This window comes from Oreochromis niloticus, linkage group LG2 (genome assembly GCF_001858045.2).
Source record: "Oreochromis niloticus isolate F11D_XX linkage group LG2, O_niloticus_UMD_NMBU, whole genome shotgun sequence".
NCBI classification, from domain to species: domain Eukaryota; kingdom Metazoa; phylum Chordata; class Actinopteri; order Cichliformes; family Cichlidae; genus Oreochromis; species Oreochromis niloticus.
Window position 1 is genome coordinate 12,815,994 of NC_031966.2, and position 24,982 is coordinate 12,840,975.

Sequence of the window (24,982 nt, forward strand, 5' to 3'; positions counted from 1 at the left end):
TTAAAATACAATTCAGTTTTAGAATCTCATTTCAATCACATCATTGCTCACATATTCACATCATTACAATATGAGAGCTCCATTACTGTCCACAGTCAGAGGCAGAAAGATATAGATTATATTCTAAGCTGCGACATCATTGTGCCATTTAGTACACCGACTACTGATTCATTATAAAAGAGATCAAGTTGCATTAAAAATATTAAGCTACAACTGGGATTTCATTGTTTGTAGAAACCTAAAGCTCTATAGATTACTTCACGCTGCTCTGAGTAAGGAAATGAACTTGTGTCAGTCAGATGAGGCCAATACTATGAAGCAGCCTCAGCCGCTAACTTCAGGGTTGTCGCTATGGCAACTCTTACTCTGTCACACAATGAAAGTGTACAAGCATTCTGACACATCAAATAGAAAGCACTACAAGTCATCTCAAGCTATTAGTTTGATTTAGAGACCTCCAATAATTTTGTGATTAGTGAAGTTCATTGCTTGCATAAAGATTAAACTCAGAACTTTGATTTTAACCAGAACATATTAAATTACTGAGTGTTACATGCTTCAGTATACTGGTCTACTTGACAGAAGACATTTTTAACATGGGTCGGTAGCAAAAACAAAACAACAAAAAAAACCTCATAAAATCTGCTTAAAGTCTAAGTGTGATTTTGATCGCTGTTCTCACAAGCCGTTTTTTCTAGACTGAGCTCTAAAATCTAGTGTCATAAGTGCTATAGTAGCATTTTAATCATTAAAATAAAAGGTCAGTGTTAGTGTGGCATGTTAAAGCCATTATCAATCTCTACAAATCATGTTTATTGTTTAATCTAGCACCACGTTCAGAAAGGCATTTTCAGGGCGCTGGTTTAGCTCAGTGGAAAAGGAGGCAGCCATATGGCTGAAAGCAGCTAGCCCGGGTTTGAGTCTGATCTGCGGCCCTTTGCCGCATGTCGTCTTCTCTCTCCCTCGCCCTCCGCTTTCCTGTACCTATCAAATAAAGCCATAAAAGCACTTCTGTGAAGCACACGTTCTGTCCTCCCCCCCCCAGCTATTCCATCCCAGAAATCAAGCACATCATGTTGACCATGTTTTTCTGCATACAAACCCCAGGGAATGTGAGAGATGCCATTGGTGGAATTTCAAGTGTTTTAATAGCAATTTCGCAATATTCAGTCTAGCATTGACCATCTTTATCTTACATCTGTAAAGCAGACCTCAGTGGCATATATACACACAACCTCTGCACTGCTGGAAGAGCCAGTCTTGATTAGTGAAAACTGCAGCTGCTGTGTGATGCATTAAATGTGACATTTGTGTTATTCGGTTTGTTAGTAACAAACCAAATTATTTTCAAAGTCCAGACACAAATCCACTTTAAATATTTTCCAAACAGTTAACTGCAGAGCATGAGGTTTCTGCTATGCAACTAAAAAGGTTTATAATTAGATTTCAATTCTTTTAAACATGATTCAATGCATTTATAAAAAAGCAAACACTGCTTTTTCCCCTCACTGATACAGAAAACAAAAATAGAGAAAATGAGATGTTTGACTGTTCTGCATTATTAGAGATTTGATATGGCAGTCAGCACAGATCCAGTCAGCACAACACATGAGGCCAATGAGAAGATCAGGCAGTTGGCCAAGCCCTGTGGAAAGAAAGTGGGAGAAGTTAATCATCTGAGTCTGCTTTTTCTCAGAAACATTTAATTAAAAATTCTTCCTTTTGGGGTGGTAAATGCCTTCCTGATCAACTGCAGTTTAACTTGATATTGTTTAGAAACTCCCCTTTGTAAACAGCACTCTTACATGCAAGCCTTTGAGCTACTGTACAGTCAAGAAACAAGACTAGCTAGTATTTTGATCGTTACCTTAATCTCTTTAAACACCAGGCATCCCCACAGAGCAGCAACCAGACCATAGCCCTACAGAAAGGAAACCAAACAAGCTGTTTGAGCTCAGACCATTGACTCAAATGATTTTCTTTTAATCTGTTTTCACTTTGACTTTAAGGTCTTGCCAAAGTGAGGATTATGAATTGCACACAATATTTTGATGAAACTAAAGTACCAGCTCAAAAGAGCAGGATATAAATGGGTTAGAATTTGTTCCGACATTGTCTGATCCGTTTAGCACTTTATGCTGTGCATACGCGTCAAACATTCACTAAAAGTTAAATGCAATAGATAATCTAAATTATGATATTTAAGCACTAATGGCTTCCTCCATGTATGATGGATACACTTAATTGATCTTATTGCAACATGTTTTGTCCCAGCTACATTGCTTCTGGGGAAATGGAATTTGGTGAGAAAGCTGCAAATCTTAACTCTATCAACCCCTCCTCCCCACTCCACCCTGCCCCTGCAATGAATATGACTTACATCCATCCATACAATAGAAAGTAAGAAGCATCTTTCAGTTTTAAATGCTGGTAATACTTTTTCAGAAGAGGCCCTTACACCTGTTTCCACATGCAAATGTATCCAGGGGCTCATGTTATTTATTGGCAGTCAACTCTTCTGACTTTCAGGTACAAACTTGTTTCTTGAAGAAAGAACAGCGCACAGCTTAATGTATTCCCCTCTAGCGGCTAAAAATAGTGCAGAAATATACTCTCACTTCAACAAGTTGCTGACATTTGAACAAGTACTAGCTGTAATGTCATCAAATCTGGCCCCAAGGAATAACTTGATGAGTTTCATTGATCCATTCACCTTTTATTTAGGTCAAAAATCTCCTCCTAGTCCTCCAAGTGGCTCGTTTTTTGGGTTTTTTGGGGGGTTCCTAGAGGATGAATCTTGTTTCTTTGTGACTAAAATATTTCAAATCGCCAATAGAGAAAACACTGAACGCAAATTGCGTGCATGACTACCTCCCCCTGCAGGTCAGGTCATCTACCTCAAGTCTTCAAATCATGGCTAAAAAACCCACACCCATTCTCTTTGACTTATTCGCTTGAGTTCCAGTTTATCGTTTCTTCTTGAATAGTATTGATTATCACCAGCAAAGAAACACTAATAAGGCAAATTTCTTCCCCCCCCAGTATTTTTTTATGATGTGATTTTGAACTTTCCTTTCAAGCATTTTAACTTCATTTAATTTCTTTCACTGGCTGAAGTTATTTTTTCCTAATTGCTTACTATACCACACTTTCTTTGTTTGTTTGTTTGTTTTTTAAATCAACAATGTGATCACTAAAGATTCCTAAAACCCCTAAACACCCTTAAAATGTTGTCAGTATTTTGGATCCAACTTCTTTTAAAAATACTCATTTATTACAGAACAATGTGAAAACCTTCGATATCAATCTGCAGTCCAAGTGGTTTTACAGTGTTCATTTTTTAAATGTGTATTTATTAATCGAATCCACCCAGCTGTCAGAATATTTTGGACTTACCGCTGTGACAATTGGAAATGTAATGACAGAATTCAGGTAGTTATTGGCCAGGAACCAGCAGTATGTCCCAATTGCCCACATCAGTCCAGACAACAGACCTGAAGAGCAAGAGGAGGCAGTAAGGTATTTATGTTTGAGTAAAAATGCATTAAAGCAAACAAACAAAAATTCCTGTGATTCCTTTGATCTTTAAAGGAATAAAATAACAAAAACCAAAATAAGAGATTAGCAATATGAACACAGTGTGTGTCTGTGTCTCCACAGGACACAAGTGACATGCCGTCACATATTGTAATAGTAAACACTATGCAATGTTTAGAACCAAAAATACACAAAATTTAATAGGTGGAAATGAACAAGGTGCATGTGTCTACACAGCACATGAGGGACATGTCATCACAGAGTGTTTTGTGCAAATGAATTTTGCACATTTTGAGAGGGTGAAGCCCTCTCCTGGATCTCCCTCACTGTTGCTGCAGCAACTGGGATCCTTGGCATGTGCTGCCTCCGTTGTATATGTGGTACCACATTCACCAGCACCTTCCCCAGCTCCTCCAGGAAGATGCGCCTCTTGTACAGCTTTGACATGTTCACTCAGGAAAGATCTCCATCCAAATGACATGCATTGTAGGGCGATACATCCATCATGTTGTAAAAGATGACCAGTGTGCAGTCATTCAGTTGGTGCTGTTGGACCCTGTGACTTTGTCCAAATTGTCCACTCCCCACTTTGGTGGCATTGTAGTCCAGAATCATAGTTGGTTTCTGGTCCTCTCTGGTGCCGATTTCAGAATTTTTGTGCAAACAGCTCATGAGCACAACAGTTTTCATCTTTTTCGGGGCAATAAGACACCAGGGTTGTAATGTCTGTGAAGGCAAATATGGAAGACTGAGGGGCTCAGCAGGAAGTTCAGCCCTGTTCTTTGAGGCTTCTCCAACCAGCTTTCCAGTGTAATCCTGCATGTTCAATGCATAGCTGGTGTTTGCATCAGATTTTTATGTCATATTTGACCTCTGAAATGCCACTAGCCTTTCATGCACTGTGACATTAGGGCCAGGGTTATAGAGCAGAGGAAGTTGCTCTACCCACTTGTCCCACACTGTCCTAGCAGCTGCCAGCTGTCTCTCTACTCTCTGACAGCCCTCGTCTCTCGATTATCAAATCGGAGAAAATGTGAAAAGTCTCCAGGGACATAGTGACACAAAATATAGACCTGGCTGTGTCTGCATCCCACAGACTGGCTGTTGATTCATCCTTTGATTTATAGACCCCAACCAGGATGAGGACTCCCAAATATGCATGCAAATGCATTTTATCCAGCTCTTTCCACTTCTCCCCCAAAACACGCCTTCCTTCTAAATTTGTCATTTCAAGAATGATTTTCTGTATTGAATTGGACATGACAAGCTCAAAAGCTGACTTGACGTCTGTCACACGAGTCAGTGCCATCGTATTGGGCCCTGGCACTGTCATTATGTTTTCTGCAGACAGTTCTGCCTGACGCATATTTGGCGGATGAAGACCATTGAATTTCACCATTTTTTTAAAGAGACCCCTTACAGGCAATGCGTTTTGCTCCTCCCCTACCAAGTGCCCACTCAGTGTGGGTGGAGTTTGCCCACGGGAACTCTCTGTTCCTGTGGGTAAACTCCACCCACACTCAATTAAGAGGAACAGAAAGGGTTCCCATCAAAAGACATAAACACATGCATTCTCGACTTTCACATTTGAGGTGAAATGAACCATTTTTTTTCTAAGTTGATTACCCTTATTATCCAAGCAGAAATTTCATACAGAAAACAAATACTTTTAACAATTTTTTTTAGATTTTTAAAATGTATAACATCATAAGGGTTAAATAAAGTTTACTTTCAATACAAATCCTCAAGTCACTAGTCTTGATTTTATGTCCCAGAACAGAAGACATGTCACATGTTATCTCCATCACTACATAAAAAGAAATATAAAATTTTTTAAATAACCAATGCCATGTAAAACTTGTTTTAAATCTAACTCTTTTCAACGTACATTAAAAGTTTTAAAATGCATCTTTTTGAAAAATGAGTAAATTATCCTCATTGAACCATGATCTGTGAGAGGTAAAGACCACCATTACACCAAATATTGATTGAAATGGTTAGTAATAGAGTTATAATTAGATATAAGATGTTGTAGATGTTTATTGGAATTTTTTTGGTTTCTGAGACTTTTGGATAAGTCAACATTCCCCAGGTCAACCTGACCCATGAACATCACTGGTGTTCCTGAAGAACCGACATAACAGGAGAGTTAAAAAGCCAGATCTGTTAATATTTTTAAAAGAGAAGCTCTATGGCAGATCATTCAAATTTCAGTAGCTGTATGGCAAATGCACCACCACAGTGATCTGCATTACTGATTGCGAAACAGATGCCACAAAGCAGACAGCTTAGCAAAGGAAAGTACTGCATTTCCTCAATATTGGATTCTTCTTTTCTGGTTTAGAATCATGCAGGAGCTCTTAGACATACTAGTAACCCCAAGTGGACGAAGTTCACAGAAAAACATCTCTGGTAGAAAGTAAGAAAATCGATAGTTTAAAGCTACCGACAGATTTCATGGAGGCAGCAGCAAAGAATTAATACTTGACCTTTAAACTGTATTAAGGCTTAAAAAAGGAAACCTCTCTACTTGTGAAGGTTAAAGTCTTAATGTGAATATGTAATCCGTTCTCCTAAAGAGATTAAATACAGCCGTTTTTGTCAAAGCTTCTGATGTCTCATTCGAATAAGGTTTCCTTTGGCATTCAGACTGAGGTAAGCCGACTTTAACGTGTTGAAGCATTCAATATGAACTGTCATTTTGATATTTTACCTTATATTTTCCTGCAGCAAATGAGACAAGGTTGTAGACACACATGTTCTCTGTTTGTCACCAACCTATTTGTACCTTTGGAACTAGCTTGGTTCTAAAAGGCACACACCTCAGGGTGTCATAAGATTTGCTATTTAACAAAAGAAGGGGAAAAAAAAAAGAAACCTGACAGAGGTCCTGAAGATTTTGTGAAACCCACAATATCCACTAAGAGCTGCCATACCTTCTTGTTTGAATTTTCACTATTGCTAAGGTCTAGGTACCAAAACCACATAGGAAGAGATTAAAATTAGCTTTAAAAGATTTTTTTCCCCACAAGATTGACCTCCAGTGTACTTTTGGGTAAAGTCTTACTTTTCGTGTCTAGCCCAATTGACAACCCTGACCATTGAAACAGTGACAGTAAAGGGCAACCTGGCACAATAAGAAGTAATAACAGGGTGACGCTGATCGACTGTCAGTATAAGACAAGTAGGGTGTGAACTTGCCCTCAGGGAAAGTAAACAAAACTATGGAAGCTTGTTTCCATTTTTTTTTTTTTGCCATACATACATCACAAAAAAAATTTGAAATTGATTTTTTTTTTTTTTTTAAAAATACTGAAACTTCATGTCACTGAATCTAAATTTTAGAAAAATTTGGACTGACATTCCCCCCTCCACTCATGGGAAAAGGGTAAAAAGAAAAAAAGTTACTGAAGCAAGCTTTTTTTAAATTTAAAAAAAAAATAAAAATAAATACAAAGTGCATGTTCATAAACACTGGAGAAAAAAAAAGGCTAGAGTAATTTAAAAATATAAATTCAGTCTCTTCAAGGATACACATTGCTTGCTTGTTCACAACAAATCATCACACAGTAACCTGAGTAGAATTACTAATTTGTTCAAAGCAGCCCAATCATTAATTACTAAGATCACGGTCATACAATAGGCTTTGGAAGAGTGCCTTTTCAGAAATAATGTTCTACCTGGAAGTACAGCTCTGGAGTAAAGCTTCGGCTTTGTATTCATGGCAGCGCAGTAGATGGCAAAGTACACAGTGCTTGCAATGAAAATACCACAGCAGTGTGCATGAACATAGTCGAGATCTGTGAAAAGATGGAAACGGAATTAATTTGGAAATGTTACACCTGGTTCACAGGAGGGACTGGTATTTCATCAACCAGCAACTGGATCCATCTTTATATCTATGATAAATTTATTTTTTCAATGCTTCCTTCAAGGCAGCTTTTAAAAAAAAAAAGTTCAGAATAAAGCGGTATCCAACACAGAAAACGTACCGTAGACACTGGCTTCATAGAACATGCTGTCATGGTGCACCGAATGGCTCTTAATGTACAGGACTGGTATGATTGAGGAAGCGTACATGAGGCCTGCCACAACAGCAAGGAGAAAACCACTGGTGAAAAGGAAGCAGGATACATTGAGGAACTGGATGAAGAACGCATTTTAAGTCTCCACTGATACATCATTCAATTTCTGTGGTTAATTCCAAGATATTGCAAAGAGCCGATAAAAACTGACAGTGCATGGGTAAATGGATATGCAGGAAAACACACAGCACAACAGTGTTGTTATTTTTGCACTGTGTTTTCTACATTTATTGAATATCGACTGTGACTGCTACATTTACAGCCTGGTGCTCACATTTTAATAGTTTTTTTTTCTGCTGCTAAAACAAATTCACAGTAAGAGCAAAGTTGTCATGTGTGAAACTGTTTTTATAAGTAATGACTTAAAACTTGTTACACCTAAAAACCACACTGGCAGGCAGCTTCTAAACAAATAACTAAGACCCTTATTTAAAAGATGTAATGTAAATTGATTAATTTTTTTATTACTTTTTTTTAATAATTCAAAAGTGTAAAGTGATATTCATTCATTTATAATTTAAATTCCATAACAGAGTGGCTGTTGTAGCCCTTTGTCAGCAATGAAAAATGCTAATAGTAATAATGCACACAGCTGAGGGGCTGCTAATGAGATGAGCTCACATGAATCGTTTGCTCTTTGGTCCAATGGTGTCTATCCAGGATTCAGAGGAATTTTGTCCATAACTGCCTGAATTTGTTCTCTGCAAAGAGAAACATCGACCCAATTTGTATGTGCACCACACAAAACACATGATAAAATGATGACAGGCTTTGAGAAAAAGCAATATTTGCTTTGAGTGAATAGGAAGAAAATAAAAATGTATTTTCTGAAATCAACCTACTTCGACAAGCTGATAAAAATAAATATTAAGTCAGTGACACACTCACTCTGTCAATCAGTAATGGAATTGTTTCTGAACTGTGAAGTAGCTTTACATCCGCTTTCACAAAGAAAAAGATCAGCCCACTGAATCAAAGGAGAAAAAAAAAAAGTCATGTACATCCAGCTGATATGATTTGAAAAATGACAGCAGCAGACAGTAGCCATCACTTTTTTGGGAGGTGGGGGGGTGTAAATAAACAACACAGGCTGGGTCATTACAATTCCAAGTGCGGTTTACCTTAGCAGACACAACCCAGCTCCACAATAATTTAATATTGGACGCGAAACGTTCTGTGCAGCAATCCCAAACCAGCCAAATCTAGGACAGACACAATCAGTGAACTTTGACCAATTCAGTTATTTTTCATTCAATCCAAGTCATGCAAAGACAGGATTATGTTATTTTCGATCCACAGTGTACATTCCATTAACTCAGCTCAACTCACCTTGAACTGGCCCAGCCTATCAACAAATGAGAGGATCCTGAAATTAAGATGCCAAGACCAAGGCCAATGGCTTTAACAAATGGAACAACTCCTACATTTCCTGTAGACCATATGGATAGATGGAAGTTAACATGTAAATGTTACTGACAAAGTTAGGATTGCACTATTTCCATTGCTATATCTGAATGCAAAAATATATTTTATTTATTCACTTCTCATTAGTACATGGAGTCTAACTGACCCAGGAGCCATTCCCAGTCCCCTCTGAAGTATTCCCCAAACCCCAGCCTCAATTCAGGCACAAGCCATCTACCCTCATCTCCTCATCTACTGATTTCACCCCTAAAACTATTCACATCTCCAACAGGGGACTATCAATAACCTCATTTTACGATAAACTAGAAAAATAGGGATCAAGGACAATATCCAGCTGGACAACAGAGTCCAGTTTCCAGAACCTTTAGCATTATACTATATGTTGTTAAATTTAAAAAAAAATCAAAACCCCCCACAACTTCCACAATACCTGTGGCCCAAAGCACACCTCCAAGCATTGCAAATGGGCAGAACTTGGGTGACTGAAGCATCAAGTCTCCAAACATAGATACAACCCATATTGCTGCACAGGTAACCCACTGAAAAAACATACCTGTAAATAAAACACAAAGATAAATGACCTCAAAACTTTCCCCAAATAGTGTAGATTTTCCTCACTTGAAAAGTAAACATTTAAAATGGAGCTTTCGTCCAAAAATAACACAAATAAGAATATTCAAACTCTCAAAAAAATAAACAATTGTATGCTCACCATCGCCAGTCTCTACTCTTTTGATGGGAACGAAGTTGCTTCCATACAAAAATACAGCAGCCATATTTGCAGTAATTCCATAGGCAAAATGTGAGATAGCCCTAGATGAGTTACAAGTAATATTAAATGATTCCAGTTCACCAGCTCCATCATTTTTGCAGCCATCTTCTGCACCTGTAAAGTTTTTACAGCAAGAGGTTAAAGAACAAATCTGACTTCAAACAAAAAGCCAACCTAATGCAACCACACGCAGCCCGTATTCATCACAGACCAATTATACTTTACAAACCTTCAGCGATATGACAGCTCGCAATCAATAACGCAGCAACGAATAAAAGCAAAAGTAAGAATTTTGCTCGGAGCATGTTAAAACAGAATATTTGTTTTGCTTTTGATAATTCAGGTCTACAACATTAAAATTTGCTGGAGGCCGTCTGTGTCTGCAGTGGTAAGTCAGTCAGGTGCTGCCAGTTATCTAATCAGTTAGTCACACAACAGCTGCAGGGGATGTAGCGCATATACGCGAATACTTACAGACAAGAAACCACACAACCATGAGGGCTTGTCATCATGTCTGTTTTTCTGGGGTAATTTATGTTATGACATATATAATAATGCTGTTTATCGTACTTGCTTATTTATAGGACTGGCGCGCCCACCCCACATTCTCCCAACACATCAAGACATTTTTTTTTACTGCTATTGTGTCTCCACGACGTAAACAGCTTTGGGAGTTGCCATGAAGAATTTGGACAGTACACCACCAGATGTCGCCTGAAACGCATACATATAATACATAGCGATCAAATATTTAGGTTTAAACTATTTCATTTTCAACCTAGTTAATATGCTGTGTAGTGCTTAACTTCCTTATTTATAGTTTTTTTTGTAAAATATGTCTAAAGCTCGTGTAAGTTAAAAAAAAAACATTTGTATTACGTATTACACCTTATAAACCTTCATAAGGACTTGCGGTGTACCCTAATGGGCTTCGATGTGGATTTTGATAGAGGGACATACAAATACTAAAGGTTAACTTTAGGGATATTGCAGTGCACTTTATCAAGTTTGAATATCACATGGTCTGGGTGTGTTTTATTTTCGGGGCTGAATGATTCATTAAAAAACAAAAAACAAAAACATAATAGCCCTAATTCACGCTCTAATTGGCCAAGTCTGCACCCGAAGAGAAGGGGAGAAAAAACTATAAGGTTTAAATTGCTTCTCATTTCCGAGAAGGGTGGTATCCAAGCATGACCCTCCATCCACTGCGCAGTTGTGTGCTCCATTCTATTCACAGAAATCCTCGGAAGTTTTGCGCTCCTCCCCAGTAAGAGTTTGGCGCAAAAAGGACAAAGTCGTGATAATGACATAAATTCTAATGGGGAAGTCTGACTTTTGTTGGCTAAGTTTCCCTATTCTAAAACTGACCGGCAACTTTCGTAGGTGCCCTCTTTCAAAAAGAAGTTTGATAATTGCGTCTGTCTGTGTAATCTATCTGCTTTTTGTGTTTTCACAAATTGGATACTCGCAACTGCATCGGAGCCGAAGGATTGATGAGGAGAAGTACCGGCACACCCGTGGATTGTATAATTTGGAGATCAACGGTGGCCAGCCACACTCTCCAGACTTGCAGAACGATGCGAGCTTCTTGGTCCCGACCCGCTACAACGTGGTGTACATAACCTTAAAGACTAAGCGTCGTAAACCAGCACATATACGAGGTACAGTCCGACCCAAAGTAAGGAGAAAAGCGAGAAGAAATAAGTCTTCCAATCTGTCTTTTACAGAGGAAAAACTTCGCACTTTGGAGGGGGATGCGGTACAAATTATGCGCAACTTTGCACCCATACCTTCAAGGAAAGAAACCATGGATGTTGATTATAAATCACCGGATATAAGCCATAAAATTTATAAACATGAAGAAGCAGACTCTCAGATTAGTTCAATTCGAATATACAGTCAAAGGCCGCCACCATGGTTCAGCGCACAGGATGTGAAAACCATGCGCTTTCTTGCGGATGCCAAAGTTTTGCGCGTGAAAGAAGTCTCTCATGGAGACAGTCATTCGCTTCTGATATTTGAGGGTGAGACAAACGTTCAACAGTCAAACCAACAGCACGCAAAAACGAGCACTGTATGCGGAGGGCAATGTGGAGTCATCCACAACCCGGTGGATAACACAGAGGTTTTTGCTTTTCATTTGGACAGAGTGCTGGGGCTTAATAGGACGTTGCCAGCTGTAAGCAGAAAATTTCGCTTTTTATACGGTAGGTCATCAAGCACATGGACAAAGTTTTCCCTTTTGACCCTTGTTAAAAATATACTATTTTGTTTATGGCTATTCTAACTAGATTGCCTGTTTTTTTTTTGTTTTTTTTTATCATGCTAAGAATATACTGTGCAAATGTCACTACAATATTCATTGATATAGCGACAGAAACTGCAACCTACAGATTAACCATACCATAAAAACTTTTTATTTGTTACCTTAACCCACTGATGGGGCATATGTGAAACACAGATTCATTCAGGCTTGGGAGGTGGACACCAAAACTTCACCTGCACATTGTGTCATCGTGGATGTGATTTTTTTTTAAAAAGTCATTGAGCAACATAATCCAGCCATATTCAATGAAAAAACAAACAGTATTCATATTGCTCATTGTCATTTCATAACATTAGTAGTAAAGAAGGAACCAAAACTGAGGGAATACACATTTTATATACATATTCGGGGAAGAGAGGACCAAAAAGTACTAACATCCTTCTTTCTCATAAATAGTGCAAAAAATAATGTATTTTACATTATGACTTCACAAAGTGTCAGCACAAGGGTTTAAACAGATTTGGGGGCCATGTACAGCTAGTGACAAGATACCTCTGTCCTCTTTCCTCATTTTCTTGCATAACCATTTTTTCCATCTGTGGGAAATGTCTGTGTCTCTATTTTATTATTAGCATAATACATTTAGAAATATTTTTATGTGTTTATGAGTTAGTTCATTGTTTGGTCTTGGGATGCAAATGAGATAATCCGTGTGTGAACAGTCGTCATCATCACAGGGGATAAGTTCTGGTAACATGAGTGTAAAAAGTGTTTATAGACTTTTTCTGGTTAATAACAGAAACAGCTGCTAAAATCTAAGCGTGTAATTATTCTTTCCTCCCTCTTTAGATGGGCAGTCCTGTCCAGTTGTGTCATGGGATGCATCTCTATACCCAGCAGGCCTTGCTGCAGGTTTGACCAGCTTGAAGTTAACATGGGGGGAGTACCAGAACTCCCTGAAACAGAGATGTTGGCAACAAAACATCAGCCCAAAGTCTGATTCTGGCTGCTCTACAATTCATCACTATGAATGGAGCAAACTTGCTCTGTTTGACTTCTTGTTACAGGTAACTGTTAAAGAAAATTTTATTGTGATTAGGGCAGAATACTTAACAAATTCTACTTTTCAACTAATTGTGACACTAAGTCCTCCTTTTTTTCAATTTCAAAAATGCTTCATGAACGATTAGTAATGTGTATTTGTCAACAGCAATGTGCTCCAATATCTGATTACGAAAAACAATTCTCAGAGGTATTGTCATGTGGCTGCAGGAGCTCTTGCTTCCTGTGTGGGAGGCCTCAGTAAATCACATTTTGGGACAAAGGACACATTTTATAAGAATGACTCATTTTACCCCTTAATCATGACAGAGAAACCAAAGTAGACTGAAGAATCTTAAAATACTGATTCAGAAACACTGACAATCTTTAAAGTTAAATTGTCTGTTGAGGTCATGGTGGCACAACTTTGATCATTCACATATTTTGCTTCATTGTTACAAAACATCTTGTCAAAGACATTAGTGAACTGAATAGAAACTCCACTCTTATCACAAAAGTACTTTTTTTTTTACACTGAGAATGTCGATATTTTTTTTGCCTTGTTTTGTATTTCAAATAAAATAAACTTTTAAATCAATGATAACTTTCAATGTTTTTTAGTCTAATTTTATTATTATTATTATAATTGTTATTATTATGGCCATTTAGTTTTCTGTTAAATTTAACACACCAGCACCTTACACTGTTAAAGGCACACAATCCTCTTAGATATTCGAATGACTAATAAATTCTAATTTTCATCAAGTCAAGCTACAAATAACATTTGTATTTCTATGACAGCTCTGAAAAGCTCTGCTTTAGTACTATTAGCTGTGTGGATGCTTGTTTGGAAGGTAATAAGGATGTATTTCATTTTTGTCAGATTCAAAGCCTTACGGATGCTTATTCATCTAGGTTACCCTAAACCCCAGGCCTTATAAAACCACGCCTGTGAGCAGCATGTAGTCCCGTCTAAATCTATGTGTGACATTTCAGCTTGTCTTACTCTGACAGCACTGTCTGAAACCTCCACAACTCAAATGATTTCACATAAAGGATTAAGAATGGATGAGGGCTGTAGCTAAATATAGGGTTGTCATTCCCTGTGGAGAAGCCTGATATCCTTAAGTGAGTTTCCTGTACAGTCATGTGACTCAGCAGTCTACATGACTAGTTGATGTTGATGTCCGGTAAACTAGTGGTACAATATAGTCACTGCAATTGCCAGCATCTAGGTTTGTTCTTCTATGGGAGGGGTGTCGAACTCCAGGCCTCGAGGGCCGGTGTCCTGAAGGTTTTAGATAACACCCTGGGTTAAAACACCTGAATCAAATGATCAATTCATTACCAGGCTTCAGGAGAACTTCAAGACATGTTGAGGAGGTAATTCAGCCATTTAAATCAGCTGTGTTGGATCAAGGACACATCTAAAACCTGCAGGACACCAGCCCTCGAGGCCTGGAGTTCAACACCTGTGCTTTATGCTTTCACTGCCAGCTGAATGTTATCTTTTCATGAAATTATTATTTAGATCATGATAAAGACAGATCATCAAAAATTCAAAGTAAGCCCATTCAAAGTAAAACTGTGCTTACCTTTGTCATTACAAATATAAAAACGAGAAAGAAAACCCCTTGAATAAGAAAACTCTGTTAATGCCACTCTGAACTGCACTCTTAGTCTCAAAACACCATCTCCAATCATTTAATGAAGAAATGTGAACTGTATTTTTAGATTAACAACCGCCTGGACCAGGGTTGCTGTGGGTTCAGGCCTCGGCAGGAGGATGTGTGCATTGAACTGGCTTACCATGCTAAATGTCAAGATGCCAACCACATACAGCTAGAAAACATCATCTACAGGAGCCACAACCCCAGACACCTGGTCTTCAACAACAACAAGGGATTCTTTGACCGTAATGAGGACAACTTGGACTTCAGGCTGTTGGCCGGAATCAAGGAGTAAGTTTGGAGCAAAAGGGTGAACATGCTAAAATAAATAAATGAATGAATAATTAATTAACCTAAAAACATTATATAATACTAAATGCTATGAATTTCACAGCTTTAATCTCTTGGGCAGTGTTGAATAATGAAATAGATTACATGATTTGTTTATTATGAGCTACAGATCAAATTAATTTCTATCAGATGTTTACAAATAATTATATATCAGAAAAAGAATAGAGGCATAATAATGACTCTAATAAAGGCCAGGGGCTTAAACATGTCCTTCAACTGATAAAGCTGCTGTTTATACTACAAGTGTTGTTTGAGCTTTAATGTCTTTAAAATAATTACACACTGAAAACTGAAGTGAAACTCAAAAGCAACAAGTAATTGTGTAAATCCAGTTTACTGTTACATATAGATCAACTTGTTTAAAAGTAATAATTTGTCAGACAGTCTTCTAAATTTATAAAAAAAATCACAACAATCAAAACAATGACCCTGAGTTGTCTATTGGTATTTATTTTTTGAGATAAAAAATGTCCACACAGAATAGGAACATCTGTGGACAGTCTGGATTCAGCTGCTTTCAGCAGCTGTTTTTCTCATTTCCGCCCCTGACAACATAGCTGAAAAATTCCAGCACACTCAACAAGCATATTTAAATCTCCATCTGGGATCTATGCCAAAGCTGCTCAGAAACTCTGAATTTGGTTCACAGTAATTGGCCAACCCATACACAAATCAGTGACTGCAGGTTGTGAATTTCTAAGATTGCATCGTTAACTTTTTAAAATCAAAAGTGTACTTTATGATTTAAATTTTTCAATTAAAACTTATAATGTTACAATACTCGCCCTATGACAGCTGGGATAGGCTCCAGCGCCCCCCGCGACCCTGAAAAGGATAAGCGGAAGCGAATGGATGGATGGATGTTACAATATTTTAAAGGTAAAAAAAAAAATCAGTAGTTTGTGAGTCGAGTGTGCAGTTTGTGAAGAAACACATGCCAAAAGACACTTTCTGCATTATTAGACGTCCCATGATGAGAACACATCGCTTTATGCACCACAGGTCTACGTGGATTTGTAAACGTACACTCCACAGGCATCCCTTTCATTTCATCCATCCTTTTGATCAATAAATCAGGGATTCACTGAGGAGACAGCAGAGAATCTGTGGTATGGCAAGGACACATTTGTGAATGTGACACATAATGTGAACCCTTGTTTTCATTAGCAGAATTGTAACTTCCATTCTGGCATTCAAGTAAGATAAAGCCATAAAAGCTAAATTCTAAATAAAAGACGATGAAAGATCATAGGATTCAGTAAATATCGAATCTATTTTGATCTTTAATTTCATGTAGATCAGAAGAGGTTTTATCTCGCTGACTTTTCTCAAAGCTAAATAAACCAATGTTTGACATTTTATTCTAAGCGAATTCTGAGCAGTGATGATACAAAGTTTATCTGAAAAATATAAATGCGTAAAAATCTAAAGTCATTTAATAAATAGCAGTCTGTTCATGGCTCTTTCCAATTCAAACATTTCTTTAAGGTGAATCTTGTTTCCAGACAGGCACAAACTACACTTAAAAGTTAAATCACAAAACACTATCTCTAAGTAAGAGCACCACTTTAACTTTTAGCATTGTTCATTCACAGTCATCACGTACAGAGTAGGCCAGGCTTTGTTTTGTTGTTGAAATCACATGAGATGGAATTTACTGATATGTAGTCCTCCATCAAAACCAAACCAAAAAACCAAACCCTCCAATCCTGACTGCTGGAACCAATTGCTTCACATGATATACAGTTCTCACTTTTCATTTCATTTGTATGAAGGGAGCTTTTACCCACTCAAAAGCTATTAAAATGTCAAAAAAATCCCATCCATGCGCTAAAAGTATGAGTAACCTGTCATTTGATTTAAGTGATGTTTTTGTTACACAAACCTCCAGTTATGTGATTGTATAAATGCAGTTTTTACTGCCAAGAAGAAAAAAGCAAAAACATTTCAGATTTCAAGGTTGCTGATGTACAAAGACAACCTGTCATAACCACTTGGTATAAAATACAGAAATTTAATTTTGCCATCTCTTAATTATTTTTTATGGGTTTGGCACTTCCACAAATTTATTTAATTGTCAACTTTAGTAAAACATTCTGTTATTATTGGCATCTTCAGACCAGAGGGACTGCAGTTTAGCTAATCACAATGTCACCCCCTATGTTTACCATATCTATAAAGAATTACATTTTAGACTAATTCCATTCTGCAAAGAAGACCAAATGTCATGAAACTTGTTGGGGAATTTGGGCTAAGAAATAACCTATAAATAGCTACATGGTTAGAGGTAGTTACCTTTTAAATATTTAGGCTTAATGTATAGAATCTGCACAGTATTACAGTGTGACTACATTTCCTCCTGATTCCTCTTATGCCTTTCTAGGTTTCCAGAGCAAGCTGTGTCTGTGCTGAAAACCAGAAAACTGAGAGAAAAACTCCTTCAATCTCTGTTCCTTGACGAGACATACTGGGAAAGCCAAGGGGGTCGACAGGGCATTGACAAGCTAATTGATGTTATCGAGAGGCGAGCAAAGGTCCTCCTCACCTACATCAATGCCCATGGGATCAAAGTGATATCAATGAATGTGTGATGAAGATAAATCTTTGTCTTTTATAAGACATTGGGGGCTTTATGCCCGAACATTTTATAGGTTGGTTGGGATAAGAATAATAGCAGATGTGTGACAATTTTTAAAATTCTATCATTTTTTTTTTTTTACTAAAGCTAAGAAACTTTGCCTTGCCAGTTATTTAGGCACTTATTGTCACAATTAGAGCATGGACACAGTGACTATAAATGATCACGTGAAGATCAAAAGTCATATAATGATAATGATGATGATGGGAAAAAAAGTTTGTACAGGATTCCATGCACTCCTGTGAAAAACCAAGTACACCCTATAGTTCACCTTGTAGAAAGTTGCAGCAAAAATCTAATGCGTTCCGATATATACAACATTAATCCCAGAAAAGTTGAATGCTTTTTAAATGTAAATAAAAAAGAATGCAGTAAGTTATAGATCTAAAAAACAGATTGTATTTACAATAGAACATCGAAAGCATCAATGTTTAAATTGAGAAAATAAACATTTTTAAGAAAAACTTTAGTTCATTTTGAAGTTGATGGCAACAACACACCCCAAAAAACTTAAGAGACGGTCATGTTTCACTGGGTTTTCTTGTAGTACTTTAGGTGTTAAACTGGTGAAATGTCTGAACTGCAGTTCAGGTCCCAGTCTCTTCTAATACAAAACCATTCTGTTGCAATAGATGGATTATGCAGTTTAGCTTATATATTCAATTCCCCTGAATGGGAACATTCGTCCAACTATAAGTCTTTTATCACTGATAGTGCTTTTTCAGATGTGCAAGCTGCCAGTTCCACAGGCAGTGATCGGGGCCACTCAGTGACTTCAAGTTGCATCCAAAATCCTGTAGATGCAAAACAAGCCCAAGCCATAACCCCTCCACCACCATGACAGTTGGTAGTTGATGGTTGGTATGAAGTGCTTCTCCTGATGTTTTTTACTTAGTGCAGTGTTCCAGATATCCTGTGATTCATTCAGATGTAACTTTGCAAACCTCAGCTGTGCTGATGTGCTCTTTTTAGAAGGAAAAAGGCTTTTTTCCCGTCAATCCTTCTAAACAGGTCATGAACATACACGATTGTTGATTGTGCTTATGTAAATCTGAATGCTCCAGACTAGGATCTTCTGCCTTTATAATGGTGGTGATGATCATTTAATCAAGTGCATTTGATTAGCAGCACCTGGTGGCTGATTACCATCTTAATTCCTTGGGAAGCAGTAAGGGTGTACTCAGTTTTTCATAGTCCTGTGAATCATGTAAGCTGTCTTTTTCACATGAGTGTATATGCACTATTATTTTAAATATGATGTACTGATACATTTATTTATTATTGTTCTTTCTTTTGGTATTTGGTAGTGCAATTTGAATGTGGGATACATCAATAAAAGTAATTACTGCTGATAGATTTATATTTCTTGAGTGAGCTATGCATAAACATAATTATGTTTTACTGTGATTATAGATATGGTTTGAAAATGATTTTGTCGTAGATAACAAAGCCACAATCAAAGAGTTATCATAATAACATTTAATCTATAAAATGTATCATCAATTGCATTTTTCCTACCTATTTCTACTTGATATCAATCAGGCACAGAGAGAAACAGTCTGTGGCTCAGAAATCTGATCCAGAGTGTGGAGTGTGCTTTTCAAGCTGTTGTAAACACTATTCTTTGGGCTCTCAGAAATAGAGTCGATAGGGCTTTGTGGGCTATTTTCTCCTGTTCGTGCCTCGCATTCACTGGGCTGTTGTTTTAACCCTTTACACCTGCATTAGTTTGTCAGTGGGTTTTATGCCTCTGGATGTTTGTTCAAGAAAAACCCCTCCAGCAAGAGCTGGACCAGTCAGTTTGCTCCTGTACCTACATTTGGTAATATAAGTGTAAGAAACAAAAACATGTTTATAGTAATACAGGTCAAGCCGTTACAGGTAGCTTTTTAAGTTAAAGTATCTTCAAGTAGGCAAAAAGCATATACGTTTCTTTTTCACAATAACAACAAACATATAGAGAAACAGTTTGTGCAGAGGTTTAGGAAAGCTTGTAAGTTTTATCTTCAGGCTTGTTGAATTTATAACATTATTCTGTCAGGTTCACACTTGTTTACACTGTTTGAACCAACCTTTTTGCTCTGTTTATGTTAAAGTTGCATTTTCTGTCTTCACCTCCTCTCCTTATCACAAGTTAGGGTTTTGCTCTTCCTCTTGTTTCCATGGGGGTATGGAATTTGAGAGTAATTTGAAATGGTTCTTCGAAGCTGTGCCCAGCTGGCTGCTGGTAGGCCAGGCTAAAAACAAGATCCCAACAGAAGAGTTCTTTATTGCTGTGACCTTGGATCAACCCTGATGACATCACTTTTCTCATTTCTAGCATTTGCTGTCGTCTGACTGTATCAAAAATAAATAAATAAAAGTAAAAAATGTTAATAAATACAAATTCAGTGCCCACTAGCAATGATGATACGACTGAATTTAAACAGAAACAAACAAACAAATATTAGCCAATATTTATTTTGCATAGCTTACACCTAGTAATTTAGAATAGTAGGCCGTTTGTAACAGGTTAACAGCTTTTCCTGAGTTACTTTACAGTTTATGGGCAGAAATATATGAAATTATTACATAAATAATAAAAACAAGTATTTTCCCCATGACATTTTGGGGAACGTTATACCAAGCCCATTCCTAATACCATGTTTCCAAGCAAAATTAATACAGTAATTTAAGGCTTACAAATCTTATTATCTATTGCAAGCTTTTTAATAACCCCTTTATGTCTTCTAGTATTCCAAACTTCTTTAGCAATACACTGCACTTCATTGTGCTAAGATACAGCACCTGGGAGGTTACTGTGGGAACACTCAAGAGGTAGATTACATGGGGCGATAGCAAGAAAACTCAACGGATTGTCTCACTTTTGTCTACCTCAACACAAAAGCCCATAGACACAACAAAATGCTCCTGCCATGTTGACTCTACTGCTGCTGAAGGACATTCCCCTTATGCTGATAAAGGAATTAAGAAGAGAGTTTGAATAGATGCCAACATGTCTCAGATAAAGTCATGCCAACACTTGCTTCCTTCACCAAAAATACTTACAATCTGCAGCTTGGAGATCCATGGTTCACACAAAGCATGACAAAAAACCACCGTCTTTTCTGATTACTTTACCAGCATGTACAAACTTCTTTTACAGGACTGGCGTGCTTCCAGGATCGTCTAATCACATTCTGTTCTTGTTTAAAAAAAAAGTTCAAGAGGATTTAACTCAGCTGTCCTGACTGGAAATATCTCATCCTACAAGTCTTACACTCTCACACTGAGTGTTTAAATTTCCCATCACTTGTCAGCCAATAAAACATCCATCTCCTTTCATAAATCCATTCTCAGCTTCAGCACAGTACAGACATTTTCTCCAGCATATTATTCATTTTAAAGCAGACTTCAGTTTATTTCAGCTATTTTCCAAACAATATAGTTTTTCCTGTTATTATGTCTGCAGCTTTTGTGCAAAGCTAATTATTAAAATGCCAAACTTGTTATCCTGTGTCAGTCAGTGCATCAGTGGTCACTTTTGCCATTTAGTTTTAAGAAATAAATAGTGTAATTCGATAACCCTCTGACACAAATAAGTCAATGAGCAAAACAAATTTTTTTTGAGTTTTCACTGTTGCTCAAATTTAAATATGTAAAAGTAGATGGGTCTCTGTCAGGTAAGAATGAAACCAAATGAAATAGTTTAGTTAGTGGTGATTTGGATACTTGTGAAAAATCCCTTTACACATTTAACAAGGAAAATGGCTGAGAAACTTCCAATTCCATTTGGTGAATCTGGATGTTTAAATAGTGTCAAATGGCATTTTATGCTTTTGAGACTTTTCCTGTAATAGGCCAAAGGGAGGAAAAACAAGTGAGCAGCTTCCTATTGTGCAATAAGATTTATCTTTGATAACATCCAGATAGGATTATATGGAATGGAATCACAGTGCTGCCAGCCCCAGGAAAAAGAAAAAAAACATTCAGCTCTGGCATGCAGATGGAAGCTCAACATTTCCTGTTTACTTTTTATCTTCCTAATTTTCAAGGAGGTTTGCAGGTCAGGAGCAGTGCAGTGACAGAACAGTTTCCCATGGCGTTGATTTAAATTCAGTTTGTTGCTCAAGGTCATTTGAGCAGGACATCTGAGGTCATGGGGAATCAATCCAAGTCTCAGACACATGAGAGCCTCTGCAGCCACTTGCCTGCCCTGATTTTATTTTGAAACTGTAATGGGATTTTTTTTTTTTGTACACCTAATGCTGGTATTAGCTTATCCTGACCCTGGGAAGAAGAAAGATTTACTGCATTAATGCTTTGATACAGTCAGTTACATGTAGGCAAGGCTGACATGGTTTTATAGAAAAAAACAGAATCACAAAAAGTCTTTCAATACAAATCATTGTGTGTTGGTTAGATGAATGCAGAAACTGAACAATGTGATTGTAGAGTTTGAGAGTCTTTTTTTTTTTTTTTACCTCTGTAACAATAATTTGATATTGCTGTGTGAACCCGTGTTGAAGTCCTATAGTATCTTAACACCTTTCTGCAAAAAGTGCAGTAAAGGCTTTAATCTTCCTGTATTGTGCATTGTCTTTAGTCTTTGAAATGTAACATTTTTAGTAACACAGTGGTACAGGGATTAGTGCAAACATGCATGCTGTGTTAAATTGTGGGGTGCAAGTGTGACTTGTCTGTCTCTCTATGTTCCCTGTCCAAGGTGTACCCTGCTCCTTGCCAAATGTCACCTACAATTTATATAGAGTCTTTCTGATTCTTCTTAGACTGTCAGTTACAGACAGCAAGGTTAAGTAGCTGATAGACGGATTAGTCTACAATTAATGTATACACTATTGGTGCAGATTTTATAAACTGTAGCTGGAAATGAAAAGTCATCATGCTGGTTGAAGTGTGAACCTGAGCAGAGAAATCTGAAGCTCTGGAACTAGATTAAAGGGATGAACGCTAAAGAATTGGGGTGAGGCATCCCCATGGACTGGCATCTCAAACATCTGCTCTCAGAGATATATGGGGCAGTCATGGGCTAAATATGTCACATTCTATATTTAGACAGCTTGTGATGAGAGAGGTGTGGCATGTAGAGCATGTAATAAAGTCTGAATGAGATCACTATGGTTGATTACTCATGCTATTTAAGACATTAACTGTCAGTCTGACACTTGATGGGAATTTCTTTTTTCATTTTTTTTTACATTTTAGGCCCCTAATTAAGAAGGAAAGATAATGTAGGACCATCAAAACCACATGCATTTAGCGTCGGATCTGTTAATGAGTCACTTGCTGATTATGAGAAACATGGACACAGTAAAGGTTTTTATAAGACTCCGTGAACTTGGTGGTTGCTGTTACACTGCTACTTAGCGTTTCCTCTTTACGTCCTGTGCTCTATTTGGCAACACATCACAGTGGTGTTCACTTTTCTAAAATATTTGCAACTGGCAAAAAGAGCCTTCATTTCAAACCAAAATAACATGTTTCACGCCAGAGAATATCTTCAGCTACCATTTTTCTCAATAGCTACCTTCAAAGTCAGACATGCTTAGCGGTAGGGTTCATATATATGCATCTACACTCAATACAAAAAGAAAAAACAAATATGCAGAAAAGCAGTCTGTCATTACTTGTGCTTTAGTGTTCCCAATTTGAGAAGTGTCCCATTTTTAAACCCAGAAACCATCTCCCAGTGACCAACACTCAACCCACCATCTCTGATGGAAAACATCCAGACAAGTGGGAGTAAAAGAAACAACTTGTAAAGTCTAAAGCAGGCTCACAAAAGCTGCTTTGTAAAACTGGCAACAGTATTTTTCTCTGATGCTGATGCAAACATTTGTAGGCACTGATTGAAGATGTGAACAGCCTAAAGAAAAAAGCACCAAATATCCCTCACCTACTCCAATGGTGCCGGCAGCAGCACTTTGAACTTGGTTCGACCTCTTTCACAACCTATCGAATGATCTGAAGTTTTGCAGGGAGAGGTGATTACTGTATATTCTTATCATATATTATATGTTCTATACTATATATTTATATATTGATATATTTACATCAAATCATACTGCAATAGGAAAAAGTATGAATGATTGGGTGTCAAACCCATTTTTATTTCATGGACCAACAAACAAACCAAATAACCCCCCCAAAAAGAAAAAAAAAAACCACAAACAATGAGGTTTTTTTTTTCTTGAAGTTTATTTACATTTCTAAAATATTCACTTTACGCTTAAAAATTACAGACGACAGAAGGTTCACTGAGATTTCTACTATTTCATGTTCTTCTGTTCTCATCACTCTTTATGATGAGAACATTTTTAACACCTTTGCTAGATTTAGAAACCTTTAACTTGTCCTGTATTTTCCCTCCTGCATGTTAATGCTGGCATGTTATTGAGAAAAATAAAAGCGAGTATTTTTTCGGTAGCAATTTAATTCCACTCCACTGCCATTTTCACACATTGCAAAGCTTTCCAGTAGGCCAAACTAGACCACTTGGAAGGCCACTTCCCCCCCCCGGCTGCATCTTTGGCACCTTTGATTTTCTTTGGCTTTTTGGCTTCCTGATGCATACAACTGCTTATGCTTTCAAACTTCATATTCATATTCACAAACTACAGAGAAACAGTTTCTTCAGAAAACTCTAGGTCAAAGTCTGATGTTTTATCTCTAATTTGTCTTATTGTTTGTCATGGCTTAATTAATTAATTAATTAATTAATTTTTTTTTTAACAAGGTTGGTAACAAAACGTCAATTTGTAACGTTATAAGAGCAGACTATAACGTTTACTAATAACTTTGCCTTAACTTTTTTTTTTTTTTTTACCGAACATATCTAATTTGACATTTGACAATACCTGCACAGTCAGGCAAAGTAATACAATGTGCAGTTCAACAGTGCATGAAACATTGCAGTTAAACTTAGTTCTTCTGGTAAGTTCCACTTCAGTTTGAAAAATTTAATGACAATAATGGGCTTGTGATTTACTGGGGATCATTCTCTGTGACAGCGAGGCAGCTAGAGTGATAAAACTCTTTTCCAAGTTGAGTCATGCCATTGCTTCATTTTGATGAGTCATTAGAGAAAAGAGGGGCTCACATAAAACTGCGGATCACTTCTTTATCTCTGTTTTCAGCTGTATTTCCTTTGTGTTTTTTGACCAGAAATCCACTGTACTCACTCTTATCTATCAG

The 24,982-nt window shown here is 37.3% G+C and overlaps 2 protein-coding genes across 3 annotated transcripts; one reads left to right on the top strand and one right to left on the bottom strand.

Annotated features, from left to right (window-relative positions):
* Positions 1-1,129: 1,129 nt before the first annotated feature.
* Positions 1,130-10,254, bottom strand: tmem144b (transmembrane protein 144b). 2 transcript variants are annotated; one of them, XM_013270333.2, is made up of 12 exons: positions 10,049-10,254; positions 9,760-9,933; positions 9,496-9,600; positions 8,952-9,051; positions 8,744-8,824; positions 8,511-8,589; positions 8,244-8,323; positions 7,530-7,648; positions 7,218-7,337; positions 3,397-3,494; positions 1,868-1,921; positions 1,130-1,645 (listed from the first exon to the last, which is right to left on the bottom strand). In XM_013270333.2, exons 1-12 carry the CDS (start codon positions 10,122-10,124, stop codon positions 1,562-1,564), a joined length of 1,170 nt encoding a protein of 389 aa, XP_013125787.1. In that variant the 5' UTR covers positions 10,125-10,254; the 3' UTR covers positions 1,130-1,561. The 2 variants fall into 2 exon arrangements, with proteins under 2 accessions (XP_013125787.1, XP_005467312.1); XM_005467255.3 differs by having other exon boundaries at positions 9,478-9,600.
* Positions 10,254-19,148, top strand: gask1b (golgi associated kinase 1B). The gene is made up of 5 exons (XM_005467256.4): positions 10,254-10,346; positions 11,280-12,029; positions 12,938-13,155; positions 14,864-15,090; positions 17,534-19,148. Exons 2-5 carry the CDS (start codon positions 11,591-11,593, stop codon positions 17,739-17,741), a joined length of 1,092 nt encoding a protein of 363 aa, XP_005467313.2. The 5' UTR covers positions 10,254-10,346; positions 11,280-11,590; the 3' UTR covers positions 17,742-19,148.
* The last annotated feature ends 5,834 nt before the right edge of the window (positions 19,149-24,982 follow it).

What these genes read in the sequence shown, in the direction of transcription:
- tmem144b (XM_005467255.3), bottom strand. Translation starts at nt 10,124, where the DNA reads ATGCTCCGAGCAAAATTCTTACTTTTGCTTTTATTCGTTGCTGCGTTA. An exon ending in AGGTGTGCTTTGGGCCACAG is followed by an intron (nt 9,052 to 9,477) that starts GTATTGTGGAAG and finishes TATGGTCTACAG; the next exon opens with GAAATGTAGGAGTTGTTCCA. An exon ending in TTCCATTACTGATTGACAGA is followed by an intron (nt 8,324 to 8,510) that starts GTGAGTGTGTCA and finishes TTCTCTTTGCAG; the next exon opens with AGAACAAATTCAGGCAGTTA.
- gask1b (XM_005467256.4), top strand. Translation starts at nt 11,591, where the DNA reads ATGCGCAACTTTGCACCCATACCTTCAAGGAAAGAAACCATGGATGTT. An exon ending in AAAATTTCGCTTTTTATACG is followed by an intron (nt 12,030 to 12,937) that starts GTAGGTCATCAA and finishes CTCCCTCTTTAG; the next exon opens with ATGGGCAGTCCTGTCCAGTT. An exon ending in TGTTTGACTTCTTGTTACAG is followed by an intron (nt 13,156 to 14,863) that starts GTAACTGTTAAA and finishes CTGTATTTTTAG; the next exon opens with ATTAACAACCGCCTGGACCA.